General features: G+C 49.3%; 1 protein-coding gene across 5 annotated transcripts in view; it reads right to left on the bottom strand.

The window, feature by feature from the left end:
* Nucleotides 1-13217, bottom strand: part of AHNAK (AHNAK nucleoprotein) — a 110942-nt gene that overhangs the window by 61139 nt on the left and 36586 nt on the right. For all 5 annotated transcript variants that reach the window (XR_009542346.1, XM_060158959.1, XM_060158960.1 and 2 more), the window contains exon 5: nucleotides 1395-1494. Coding sequence is in view for 4 of the 5 variants with exons in the window: in XM_060158959.1 (XP_060014942.1) it covers nucleotides 1395-1494 (100 nt within the window). In the remaining variant the exon portion in view is untranslated. The remainder of the gene's footprint in view (nucleotides 1-1394; nucleotides 1495-13217) is intronic.

The raw sequence follows: 13217 nt of genomic DNA, 5'->3' as shown, positions 1-13217 counted from the left end.
ACGGCGGTGAGGAGTGGCCCCCACTCACTGCAGCTAGAGAGAGTCTGCGTGCAGCAACGAAGACCCAACGCCTCCAAAAAACAAACAAACAAACAAATAAATAAATCTCAAAAAAAATAAGTCTTTAAAAAAAAAAAAAAGAAAGAACAAAGAGAGAAATCACTAAGCCAGGGGAGGAGGGGGATTCCAGGAGGGAGAGGACACAGCACCAAACGCCCTGAGACTACCCTGGGCAGAATGAAGGATGAGCAAGAACCGCTCTGGGTGGAGACGGGGGAAGCCCCATAGCAGTGGGTGGGGCACTGGCATGAGTGGGACATGAGGAAGAGGTGATAGAGAAAGCAGGTGACCTTTCCAAGCAGGTTGGCTCTACGAGGACACCACCACAGCAAGGGCGGGAGGGGCTGAAGGAGGGTTGCTTTAAAGGGGGAAGGGCGAGAGCGTATTTATTTGCCGAAAGGAGATGCCAAGATAGAGGTGGGGTGCTGAGGAGAGCAGGGGTGACTGAGGGAGGTGAGGGAAGGGTATGCACAGAACCCCTGGAGGGATAAGGCTAATGCCGGGATGAAGGAGGTGGGGGGGCGGCGTCTGCGGGGGCGAAGGGACAGGAAACCCCAATACTCCCCAGTGACGAACAGTGACTGCTCCAGCTGGTGGTGCCACGTGAGATGCAGGCTCGGTGGCGAGTTCAACATTTCAAGAGAAGCTAGGCTAGTCCTCTTGACTACGTTCCCGATTCTCTGGAAATCTCCTGATTTTTAAATGTTCGCAACTACCTCAAATACAGTGAGCCCCAACCCTGACTATGGCCCAAATTACGATCCCCATGACCAGGATTTCCACCTCCCACAGTTACTTCTTCCTCTCATCTCCCCCTTCATGTGGGCGTCTCCCCTCTGGAGAAAGCATTTCCGTTACAGGATCCAAAATGCTTTTCCCTCAACTCTGCGGATCTTCACTGGAAGTAGCTACTAATCCTTAAGTTCTAAGTCTCTGGTCTCTGCCCCACCCTGAATTCAACAGATACTGTCCTATAAGCCGTGTGAATGTTCCTCATATGCCACACATGTTAACAGCCTTACATACAAAGAAACCCTTGAGACTCCTTTGGAAGGAGTCAATTATTCTTCTAGATTCTTCTAATTCTTCTGTGCGTTTTCCACAGGCTTTTCAAACAGCTGAAAGGAGAGAGGAAGACTTGAATTTCTAGGTCCTAGAGAGGAAGGTGGGGGGGGGGGGGCTGGTGCTCCGAGCCAGCTCTCTCCTGAGTGTGGCTTCTGGTCCAGGGAGGCACGGTCATCTGCACAGGCTCCCATGAGCCTCATGTCTGGATGGAGGTATCATTATTACAATTAAAGTTATCATTCTTTCGGAGCCCACGAAACTTCTCTCACCTGTGTTTGGGGTGGAGACTGACTCTGCCCGGGCTTGGCTGGTGGCTTCCTCAGGTTTATTCTGGTCTTTGCATTCCAGGGCTGATGGCTGTGGTGCATTCTAACAACAAGGACAAGGGTTGTTACCAGTCGCACATCAAATCGCCCAACCAATTAACGTTTCTCAAATGCCTAATATATTAAAAAAATGAGGAGCCCCACGTTTACGCCCCACCGCCTCTCAGTCCAGCCCACCCATCACTTGGAAGCTCTGCCTGTAGGAGAGATAACAGGATCTTAAGAAGGGAGCTGGCATCAGCTGAAAGACATCCTTCTGTGAAAGTCCAGTGACCCTCATAGAAAGGGGACAACGCCATCTCAGGTTCATCAGTACAGCAGACCCAGTCCCTGGCCTCAAGGGTTTGGCGGTGGCAGAAGAAAAGAGATAAGGTGCAATTCAATACTGAGGAACAAGATGTTGTCAAGTGAGGAACGTGTAGAAAGGAGGGTGTGTTACTGTCCACTCTGCATCTTTTCTCTGTACCACAACTGACCCGGATGCCATGTGGCAGGAGCTCTAACCAGTGGATTGAATTCCACTAAGAGCTCCTGAAGCCTATGTGGTAGATCTCCAACACAGGGGTCACCACCATCTCAGAGTAGGGGGTCCCCTGAGGAAGGGAAGCCTACCTGAGCACGGGATTCCCTGGCCAATGCCAGAATCCTGTCTGGCAACAACATGGAAACCAGTTTGTGGAGAACAGAGTTACTATCAGTAGCTTCCACAGGCTGTTCCTTTCAGATGTTTGCTCAAGTTGAACATCAGCCCAAGAAATTACTCTTTCTCGGGAGAAAGTAACTTGGAGATTGATGAAAGAATGAGTCTGGATCTTCAACTTCAAATTGGTCAATTTTCTTATTCATGCTTTCCTCTTCCAGGTGATCTATCCTCACCATAAGTAACAAGCACATCCCTCATTAGACTTTCCTAAGGGCCGAGACCATGGATTATTTGTCTTTGTATCCCTGTTTATAAAGCCTAGCACATTGTCCCAGGCACTCTGGAAAAGTTTGTGGCTTGAATAGATGACTGACAAAGGAAGGAAGGAAGGAAGGAAGGAAGGGAGGGAGCGAGGGAGGGAGGGAGGGAGGGAGGAGGAAGGAAGGAAGGAATATTTTTTTGACTGAATGATACTTGCATTTCTTTAACAACCACTGACATGAAAACTGAGACACAGAGAGCTTAAGTAACTTGCCCAAGGTCACACAGCTAGGAAGTCGCAGAGCTGGGATTTGAACCCAGGCCACCTGGTTCATGAACTCACACGCAAAACTATTAAACCATCCACTTATGTTTCCCAGCATATACTAGAAAATATGAAAGAAAAACAAAGTCCAAGGCAAAGTGACCAAAATATCCAAAAGAAGAAGTTATCCTGAAGAAAATATGGTTCTTTGCTAACTATATCGATTGCCTCGCACTGTCCTGTTGGCAGAACTCATAGCCTGAACTAGAGCACTTTAGAAACAAGAGAATAATATTACTGAACTGGCAAAACAAAGGTTCTGTGGTAGCTGGACTGGATAAAGGGGTAAAAACCAAATTCGGTCTCAATTGACTTTAGGAAAGGAGATAATCAAACCAGCAAGCAAATGGTTTTCTGATACAAATAGGAAATTAATCTGATACAAATAGGAAATTAATCTGAAACCATCAGAACAAGTCCCCCTGCCTTAAAATCCTATGATCCCTGTAAAAATGTAAGCCTCGGAAGGAAGCCACTATTAAATACAGCCGCACTGAGTGGTGAGTCCAATTCAATCCCCAGAGATTAATATTAAGGCACTAAGTGGTTCTAAGGTGTGTCTTGTTAGCAACAGAGAAGAGTGTCCAGAGGAAACTTTCAGGGAGAAAAATCCTTTCACAGCCACCATTTTGGTGTCTTCCTGAGTACAGAGGATGAGAAAAATAGAACAAGGAACCCAAGACATCGAGGTGGAGATGGGGAAGAGAAAGAGTCATGAAATTAAATGGTGTAAAAATTTAAATGCTCTTAAAGCTTTTCCTTTTCAAAGGGACTCCCCGGGCTTCCCTGGTGGCGCAGTGGTTGAGAGTCCGCCTGCCGATGCAGGGGACGCGGGTTCGTGCCCCGCTCCGGGAAGATCCCACATGCCGTGGAGCGGCTGGGCCCGTGAGCCATGGCCGCTGAGCCTGCGCGTCCGGAGCCTGTGCTCCACAACGGGAGAGGCTACAACATTGAGAGGCCCGCGTACCGCAAAAAACAAACGAACAAAAACAAACAAACAAAAGGGACTCCCCGGCACTTCCCTGGCGGTCCAGTGGCTAAGACTCCACGCTTCCACTGCAGGAGGCGCAGGGTTCCATCACTGCTCAGAGAACTAAGATCCCGCATGCTGCACAGTGTGGCCAAAACAAATAAAAAATAAATAAAAGGGACTCCTCTGTGGAAAACATTGTACTAGATGACGTGTGAGCTTGGAAAAGATTAAGGCAGGATCCAGCTGGTGGTACAGCTTCTGATGTACCAGAAGATAAGCCTGGCATCATCTAAGTCAAGCAAGGGACAAAACCAACGACTGCTGCTGACGTGTCCCACGCTGATCAAAGGAGAAACCCAGAGGCCGGGAGCAGAGAATGCACTGCTGTGTCAGACCAGACAATTGGCATCATCATTCCAGGGCATGACCACTGTGTGGCAGGAACGGACGTGAAGGAAGGGCAGGCTGTGGCCAAAGAACTCTTTGGAGCCATTCCAGAGAAGAGAGGATGGGGGACTGGGTGGGGCATTCCCCAGAGGCCCTGCAAGACCCCAGACGCTGGCGTTTTACATCTAAAAGGTACAGTGAAGTGTGTGGAGAAAACTGATACATAACGAGATTCCCCTGCAAAAGGGTAGAGACCGGCTTAGTTACTCACTCCCTGTAAAATAGTAACAAAGCACACAGTGGTTAAATAGTGTTATTACTGTACATGTTATTATGTTACTAATGTGAATCGCTCACAGTTTCCTGGCCAGGAAGATTGAACTGAAGTTTTTATTTTAACAATGAAATCATGTTTTTTTGACCAACACATTGGTAAAAAATAAAAGAGCTCAATAAAAACAAATAAGGGTATAAAGAAAGCAGGGGCTTTCATACCCAGAATGTACATAGATACTGCCTTTTGGGAGGGCGATTGGGAGCAGCTATTTTAATGTTAAATGCATGTGCTCCTTTGCCCAGCAATTCCATTGCTAGGTATCTGAGTGAAATCCTTGTACATGTGCTCAAAATGGCGTGTGCTGGGGTGTTCCTAGACACGGGAAACAACATGCAACATACAATATTTCATCTAGGCTATGCAATATTTCACAACAGTGAAGGAGAATGAAGCAGATCTGTATTTACCTACACAGAACATCTCCAAAACATATTGTTAAGGGGAAAAAAGCAAATTGCAAAACAATATGCTATGGTCTTTTTTTTTTTTTTTATGGCTGTGTTGGGTCTTCGTTGCTGCGCGCGTGTCTCTGGGAGAGAAGCTGGGGGGTTGATAAAATATGCCCAGAGGCAGGGTCAGCTCTCCTAGGCCAGGGAAAAAGGAAGAGGCGTCTGCAGTTGGGCAGCTCCAGTGCCACTCCCCAGGCCTTGAGAAGGGATTGAGAACCAAGTACGGAAGGAGGGAAGGGGACAGCCAAGCTCTGGTCTGCCTTAGGAGGCCTGGGTCCTCAGGGCTACCAAGGAGAGTTCCCTTCCTGCACGGGGCCACTTAGAATGATGATGGCTGAGAGCCAACAAGTAGGGTGACAGAGGGACAGAGAGTAAGAGGAAAGTGAGTGGAAGGAAGGAAGATTAGAGAGGAAAGGAGCTCGTGGAGGAGCAGGCGTTGCTCCACCTTGGCCAAAAGCGGGGAGCCCGTCTCTCCCTTCAAGTGTCCTCTGGCGCCAGAGCAAGGCCCAGCAGCCCTGACTGTGCTGGGAGCTATGTGAGAGCCTGCCCTTCCTCAGCATCCTCACTTCCCCTCCTTCTGCCCCTCTGTCCCCGACACCAGGGCACCTGATTTCTGCTTTGCTTCCGGTCTGAGCTGAACGGAATAGGGAATAGGACAGGTGAAGTGACTCCAGAGAGGTCTAACCTGAAAAAGCAGCACTGAGACGAAGCTTACCATAGTAATCATTTTACAGTATACACATAGATCAAATCATTACCTTGTACACCTAAAGCTAACGCAACATTACATGTCAATTGCATGTCAATAAAACTGGAAAAAGAAAAAGTGGAACTGAATTTGTGGTTTACTCAAGAGATTAAACATACAGTTTAAGGAGAGAGGGTTAAGGGAATCCTATAACCCAGAACAGCCTGCCTCCACAGAATGATGGCAAGGAGGGGGCCCTGGGGTACACACAGAGGAATGACTCAATAATAGTGAAATGGCGGACACCCTTAAAAAGCCAGTAAGGGAGGGATTTCAGGCTCGGGCAGCCTCTCCTGAGGCCTTCAGATCATCCCTCAGAGGCCCCAGGGATGCCCCAGCTGACCCTGACCCAGCCAGCGTCATGTGATGCCAGTTCACACGGGTGCTGGGAGGCAAAGGTAATCTAATTATTCTGGAAAGTCATGTTTGCTAGGGAAGACTGGCTCTGTTAAAGATCAGTGTCAGGTTTGAACCTGTTCTTCCCAGACCCACGTGCTGTACCTCAGAGAGCAAGACAGGGAGAAACGCAGGGCGGTGTGAGCAGCTTTGCAGAGGTCTGATGACTTATAACATCCAAGTGGGTTTAAAACCACCATTGCCCAGTTGATGGACTGGACCTCAAGCTAAAGAATCACCTCCACTTCATTTCTTTTCCACTTTGAACTCAGAGAATCAACGGGGAGATTCCTGACCCACCACTTCACATAGTAAATAATCCTTTCAATAGAGAATGGATAAACAACAAGGTCCTACCGTATAGCACAGGGAACTATAGTCAATATCCTGTGATAAACCATAATGGAAAAGAATATGAAAAAGAATGTACATATATGGGGCTTCCCTGGTGGCACAGTGGTTAAGAATCTGCCTGCCAATGCAGGGGACACGGGTTCAAGCCCTGATCTGGGAAGATCCCACATGCCACAGAGCAAATAAGCCCGTGTGCCACAACTACTGAGCCTGAGCTCTAGAGTCTGCGAGCCACGACTACTGAGCCCGTGTGCCACAACTACTGAAGCCCGCGCACCTAGAGCCTGTGCTCTGCAACAAGAGAAGCCACCGCAATGAGAAGCCCGTTCACCGCAATGAAGAGTAGCCCCCGCTCGCCGCAACTAGAGAAAGCCTGCATGCAGCAATGAAGACCCAATGCAGCCATAAATAAATAAATAAATAAATTTATTTTTTTAAAAAAGAATGTGTGTATATATATATATATGTATAACCGAATCACTTTGCTGTACAGCAGAAATTAACACAACATTGTAAATCAACTATACTTGAATAAAAAATTTTTTTAATTATTAAAATAATAATGCTTTCTTCTCGCTCTCGGCTGGCAAGTCCTTCCCAGCTCAGGAGCCTGCTCTGTGAACAAGGAACCAGCATAAGGCACCTGGGTCAGCTACCATTTGCACAAGTCTGCATGGGGCTGGCAATGGTGTTTCTCTCTTGGCAACTCGAGGTGTACATTGCTTAAACACATGGCATTGCTTTAAAATACACAATTCCCCAGGAGATTTCTGATCTCAATGCCTCCAAATCTTTCTTTTTCTTTTTTTTTTCTTTTTTCAAATCTACTTTCTAGAAGGACTTTGCCCAAACCTGAGAAGATAAACACATTTGGCAAACCCCAGCCTCACTGTCCTCAACAGAGACTTGGAAACGCCCTGAAAGGCGTGGATGTGAGTGCCATGTGCTCAGACACCACATGTGCTCCCCTGCTCACATGTCACTATTTCACAGCCAAGTGCTTCCCAGCAAAATACACAAGGGCTTTGTCTCAATCTGCAACAGTCTGCACTGGCATCGGAGCCACTGTCCCTGTGTCTGTCCAGCTCAGAAAGAACAGCTGGGTGGAGGGTGGCAGTGAGCTGCCATGGAGAGAGGGTCAGCCCCACCTTGCTTCAGGGGGAAGACACAACTCTGCACATCCTGGCTAGGATTTCTGGTCACAAATCTCACTAGGAAGGAAGGGATGGGGGAGAAAAATGACGGTGATTTTTTTTGTATTGCTCCCTTAATAAAACAAAGCCTAGGGACTTCTCTGGTGGCTCAGTGGTTAAGAATCCTCCTGCCAATGCAGGAGACACAGGTTCGAGCCCTGGTCCAGGAAGATCCCACATGCCACAAAGAAACTAAGCCTGTGTGCCACAACTAACTGAAGCCCGCGCGCCTAGAGCCCGTGCTCCGCAACAAGAGAAGCCACAACAAAGCGTAAACCCCGCTCGACACAACTAGAGAAAGCCCGCGCGCAGCAAGGAAGACGCAATGCAGCCAAATAAATAAATAATAAATAACAAAGCCTGGTCAGGGCATCAGAATCTCACCTGAGGGACTTCCCTGGGGGTCCAATGGTTAAGACTCTGTGCTCCCAATGCAGGGGGCCCAGGTTCGATCCCTGGTCAGGGAACTAGATCCCTCATGCCACAATTAAAAGAGCCTGAATGCCACAGCTAAAGATCCCACTTGCTGTAACAAAGATCCCACGTGCCCCAACTAAGACCCGGCGCAGCCAAATAAATAAATATATTTTTTAAAGATTTATTTATTTATTTTTGGTTTTGGCTGTGTCGGGTCTTAGTTGCGGCACGTGGGCACTTCATTGCAGCGTGCAAGCTTCTCTCTAGTTGTGGCCCACAGGCTCCAGGGCATGTGGGCTCTGTAGTTGTGGCGCGCAGGTTCCAGAGTGCGTGGGCCCTATAGTTTGCAGCTCACAGGCTCTCTAGTTGAGGTGTGCAAGCTCAGTAGTTGTGGCACGCGGGCTTAGTTGTCCTGCGGCATGTGGTATCTTAGTTCCCTGACCAGGGATCAAACTGGCCTCCCTTGCATTGTAAGGCGGATTCTCTACCACCAGACCACCAGGTAAGTCCCTAAATAAGTATTAAAAAAAAAAAAAGAATCGCATCCGAAAGATGCATTTTTTAATACAAACAAAATAATCAATTGGGAACAGAATAATCAAAGGTCACACTTTCCAGACTTAACTGACATTTCAGGTGTCCGTCACCGGTACTGGACCAAACTGACCAGATTTGGGGACCCTCCTCCTCCTTCACACCCCAGCTTTCTTCCCCTCCCCCTTCATCAACTGCAATTCTTGGCCATCAAATCTCTGCTGTAATTCTGGTGGGGGCCATCTCCAACCCACCCGTGACCTACCTTCATCTCCCACCAAAGCCTCACAGGTCTCTTCCCCACTCAGCACCCCCTCTGAAGCAGCCACCCCACATTTCTTAGATCAGTTCTTCACTTTTTCAGTCTCCAAGCCTTTTTTTTAATTGAAGTATAGTTGATTTATAATGTTGTGTTAGTTTCAGATGTATAGCTAAGTGATTCCATTACATATATAAATATATATATATATTTCTTTTTCAGATTCTTTTCCATTATAGGTTATTACAAGATTGAGTCTCCAAGCTTTTGCTTTACCTCCTTTTCCACCCCAACAAGGCAGTCCCACATGCTGGAAAAGTGTGGATTTTGAAGTTTGCTGACTTTCCATCCTTTACTGAAGTTAGGTCAGGCCCATGAACAGCTCAAGGAGAGCAGCTGATTTGCACAACTTGTGTAATAACTTGTTAGGGAATCATTTCTGGTGTTTGTTTCTTTGGTTTGCTTTTGGATTTCATTTTGTTTGTTTTCGTTGGATTGTTTTTACCCAAAGTCTAAGGGAATGCATTGGAGATCAGGGAAATATGCGGTAATGGACAGAAGGAAAATAGGAGTCCGTGTCGCTAAGGGGAAGGGTATTAAGTGATAAGACAGTGACAGGAGGGCTGATGGAGTTCCTGCCACAAGCTGTGCACCATTTGCCTGGCACTGCGCTGGCGATATGATGGTGGATGAGCTGACCGCCTCCCTCCCTCACGGAGCTGACATTCTGATGCGGAGGCAGCTAGACAAGCAACCAGTTACTGATGATCTAATGTGAACAGTGCTGAGAACAGGAAAGAACAGAGCAACGCGGGTGCACAGACTGTGGGAGGAGGACGGGGGGCGCTGTTTGTGTGTCAGGGGAAGAAGACTTCCAGGAGGAAGTGCTCCCTAAGCTGAAACCCAAAGGATTGCGGAAGAGAAGCTTGTTGAAAGCCAGGGGGCCAGAGAGCAGGAGATGAAAGAGCTGGGTGTGGCTGGAGAGGCCAGCTTGAGGCTGCAGGGGCGGACAAGGACCAGAGTTAAAAAGAGGGGAGTGCCAAACTAGAAATAACCCAAATGCGTTTCAACAGTTTAATGGCTAAACAAACTATGGTACATTCATACAATGGAATAATACTCAGCAATAAAAAGGAATGAATTATCAATATACACAACTTGGATAAAGTTCAAGTTCATTATGCTGAATGAAATAAACCAGTCTTAGGTTACCGACCACATGATCTGTGCGATTCCTTTAATATGACATTCTCAAAAAGACAAAACTATACTGAGGGAGAACAGATTTGTGGTTGCCAGGGAATCGAGGGATGGTGTGACTATAAAGGGAGAGCTAAGGGTTTCAGGGCGTGGGGAGGTTTTCCTGATTGTGGTGGTAATTACGTGAATCGATACAGGTGTTATTGAATAAAATTCATAAAAGTATAAAAAAAATAGGGGAGTGCTCGAGGACTCCCTGGGGCCTTGGGTGGAGCCCGAAAGGCTGAGACACGCCCAGAGCCACCTCCAAGACCTTTTCTTCCCTCTGTGAACCTACATGCTGTCTCTATAAAGCATCCCTGGCCAACTCTTCACTCACTTAGTGAGAAGGGGCCCATCCACATCAGAGCAAAGGGAGCGGCAGACACGCCCCACCCCCCGTGTTTTTTCCTGTACTTATTTCAGCCACCAGAGAAGCCCTATCAGTTCTCCACGATTACATAACAAGAACAGGGCAAGCAATCTTTGGGGGACGCACGGAATCCAGACGTTTCCCCTTTAAAAAATCGCAAAACACCGAAAGTGTGTGTGAGCAAAACATGCAGTGCAGGCTGTTTCCCTGGGTTGCTGGCAAGGTCTGGAATCAGCATCCAGTGGCAAGAACCCTGTTAGCCCAAGGTGTTTATTTCCTTTTGATAAACAGTAACGTGTAATTTCCCATTTTTAGGGACAATAATTACTTCAAACAAAGGGCAGTTACCAAAGGGCGGTTCCATTATTTGGAGGGACTGGTTCTCCTCCGTAAGAGAACTGTAGCTCAGTTTTTTCAAATAATAATAATTTTTTTAAACTTTAGCTAAAAGCATTCATTTGTCTCTCAGATAAGATTCAAGAAACACGCACTGTTTGGAACACAGGGTGTTTAAATAGAAGAAGGAAAGAAAAACACCAGCTCTCCCCCTCCAGGCCTCCTGGAGCAGCAGCTCCAACCCCAGCCACGCGTGGCACCGACAGTGCCCACCTGACATTTCTCCCTCCCGCAGCTAAATTCCTAGAATTTATTTTCTAGGAATTTAGTCAATCCACACCGAATGCCTCCGCTCTCTCACTTAACATCCCTAATCTGCCTGAAGGGCCCACTTGAAATTCAAGTTCTGAGCGAACTTGCACTCTTACAAGCAGAAAAAGCCCTGGCATTATTCTCTCCCGCCTGTTCACATTCCAGCCCTCCCCACTGCCCGGCCACTGAGCCAGAGGATGGAGGCCAGGATGGTGGCCCTGCGCCCTGGTGGAGACCACACCCCCAGGTAAAACCCCAAACCCAGGCCACAGGGCACTGGCTGGAAAGCCAGGGGGTGTCAAAAGCCTCCTCCCTCACCTGGCCTGGAGTGGGGGACCTTAAGACAGGCAGGGGACGGGAATTCCCTGGCGATCCAGTGGTAAAGACTCTGGACTTCCACTGCAGGGGGCATGGGTTAGATCCCTGGTCGGGGAACTAAGATCCCATAAGCCGCCCAGCGTGGCCATACGAAAGAAAAACAAAAAGGCAAGAGTCTGAATGCCGGGCTACAGGCGAGGGGCCATGTCAGGCCCCCAGAGGGGAAAGCAAGGCGGGCACCTACCCATGCTGTTTGTGAGGCTTTGCTGAAAGGCTTTCCAGGCCCAAAATACCAGAGCTGGCCTGCCCAAAGGCCTGAAATAACCACCAGGAGGGACCCACATCTCAGGGCCCCAAAGTCCTCTTTTTAAATGTAAATATCCCAAAGAATTACCATACAGGGCCCCGGCACCCGCCAGCACAGCAGTGTCTCAGAGTACAAAGCTGTCGATTGACTAAGGGAAAAGCTCGTGTCCCTGCAAGGCTTAGGACTTAGGGACCCACCAGGGTAAGGTGGCTAGCTCCCGCGGCCGCGCCCTCCCTGGGAGCTGTGAACCTGGCCTCCAGCAACTTCCCGACGCACCACGCCCCTCACCCACACCCACCCCCGGTCTTCCTTCCCCTCTTTCCTCCCCGCTGTGCCCCGCGCCCTACCCCACTCGGCCAAAGCTGGGCTGGTGGCTCGCAGCAGCCCAGAGGTGGATAGAAATCTGCCTGGCAACGAGTCACGGGGACCTGGATGCGGCCTGGCAATTGGCAGTTCGGCCGAACGGGGCGTGGCGTCAGATGCTCCCTAGAGACTGTCCTGTGCGCCCCGTCCCTCCCTCCCATGCTCCCTCTCACTTCTCCGGGACCGCGAGTCTCCGGAAGGCTCTCTTACTCCCTGGAACATGGCGGCCCCATGATTACATTATGGGGGGCTTAAGGGTGTCACCTGGTTTCTGATTGGAGCGGAAGAACTTGAAGTTGCAAGAATGCTGTTTTATTTAGGGGGTAAATTCATTTGGGGCGCTAGGAGGGACTTAGATAGGGAGCGGGGCTAAAGTCCCCTCAAAGCCCTTCGGCGCAGTCCCTGCTCCCTGTAGGTCCTCTCTTCTTTCATTCCCTCCGCACGCCCTGACACGCTCCCAGCTGCTCGTTCCAAATCGTCCCCCTTTCCTGGGGCTTTGCTCCTCCCCTGCTGCCTTCTCCCTCCCGGCACCGGCCACGCCGCATCCACCTCTGCCCTGTCCCGGGCTCGCTTTTTGGTTTTCCCCATGGATTGCTTTTTACTTCCTTCTTCCCTCGGGCCCCCATAATCTCCGGAGGAAAGAGCCAGTGGGCCAAACTCGTGGAGGCCTCAGTTCCTTCCCCTTGGGCGGGTTGCCGCTGGTGGGTGGGACAGGGCAAGTGCTCCGCTCACACGGCTCATGGTTAGCGAGTTCTCTCTCCAGCTGGGCTCCAATTAGCCTCAGCTTTGGAGCCCAGGAGGCCTGCAGGCGAAGGGATGAGGGAGACTGTCCACGGTTGGGACCAACTCTCCTGCCCAAAACTCCTCTCTGGAGCCCCCTCACATTCCCAGGTCCTCCCCAAGAGAGGATCCCCAGAGGCCTCAGCTGGCCTGCATTCCGAAGCTGGGGGGCAGCCAGTCCACTGGATGGGGTGGTGGAAGGGGCCTCCAGGCTTCCTGGACAGCCGTCAGGGACAGTGGGTGAGGCAGTTACAATGCACATGCTTTGATTGTCGTTTCTCCCTTGTTTATCATCATCCTGGAAGAGTGAATACTCAGGAGGGGAAAAACTCAGGGTAACTGGGGAGGAGGGGCTGGCAGCAGCTGACAAGGTTGAACCTGGGCCAAGGGTTCACTTCACTTGAGGCCTGGAGCCTACCCCTACCCCCCAAATGGGCAAATGAATAAGAGCCTTTTCTGGGC

This window comes from Lagenorhynchus albirostris, chromosome 9, assembly GCF_949774975.1.
Source record: "Lagenorhynchus albirostris chromosome 9, mLagAlb1.1, whole genome shotgun sequence".
Taxonomy (NCBI): Eukaryota; Metazoa; Chordata; class Mammalia; order Artiodactyla; family Delphinidae; genus Lagenorhynchus; species Lagenorhynchus albirostris.
The sequence above is the reverse complement of the archived record's forward strand: the minus strand, read 5'-3'. Positions and strand labels throughout refer to the sequence as shown.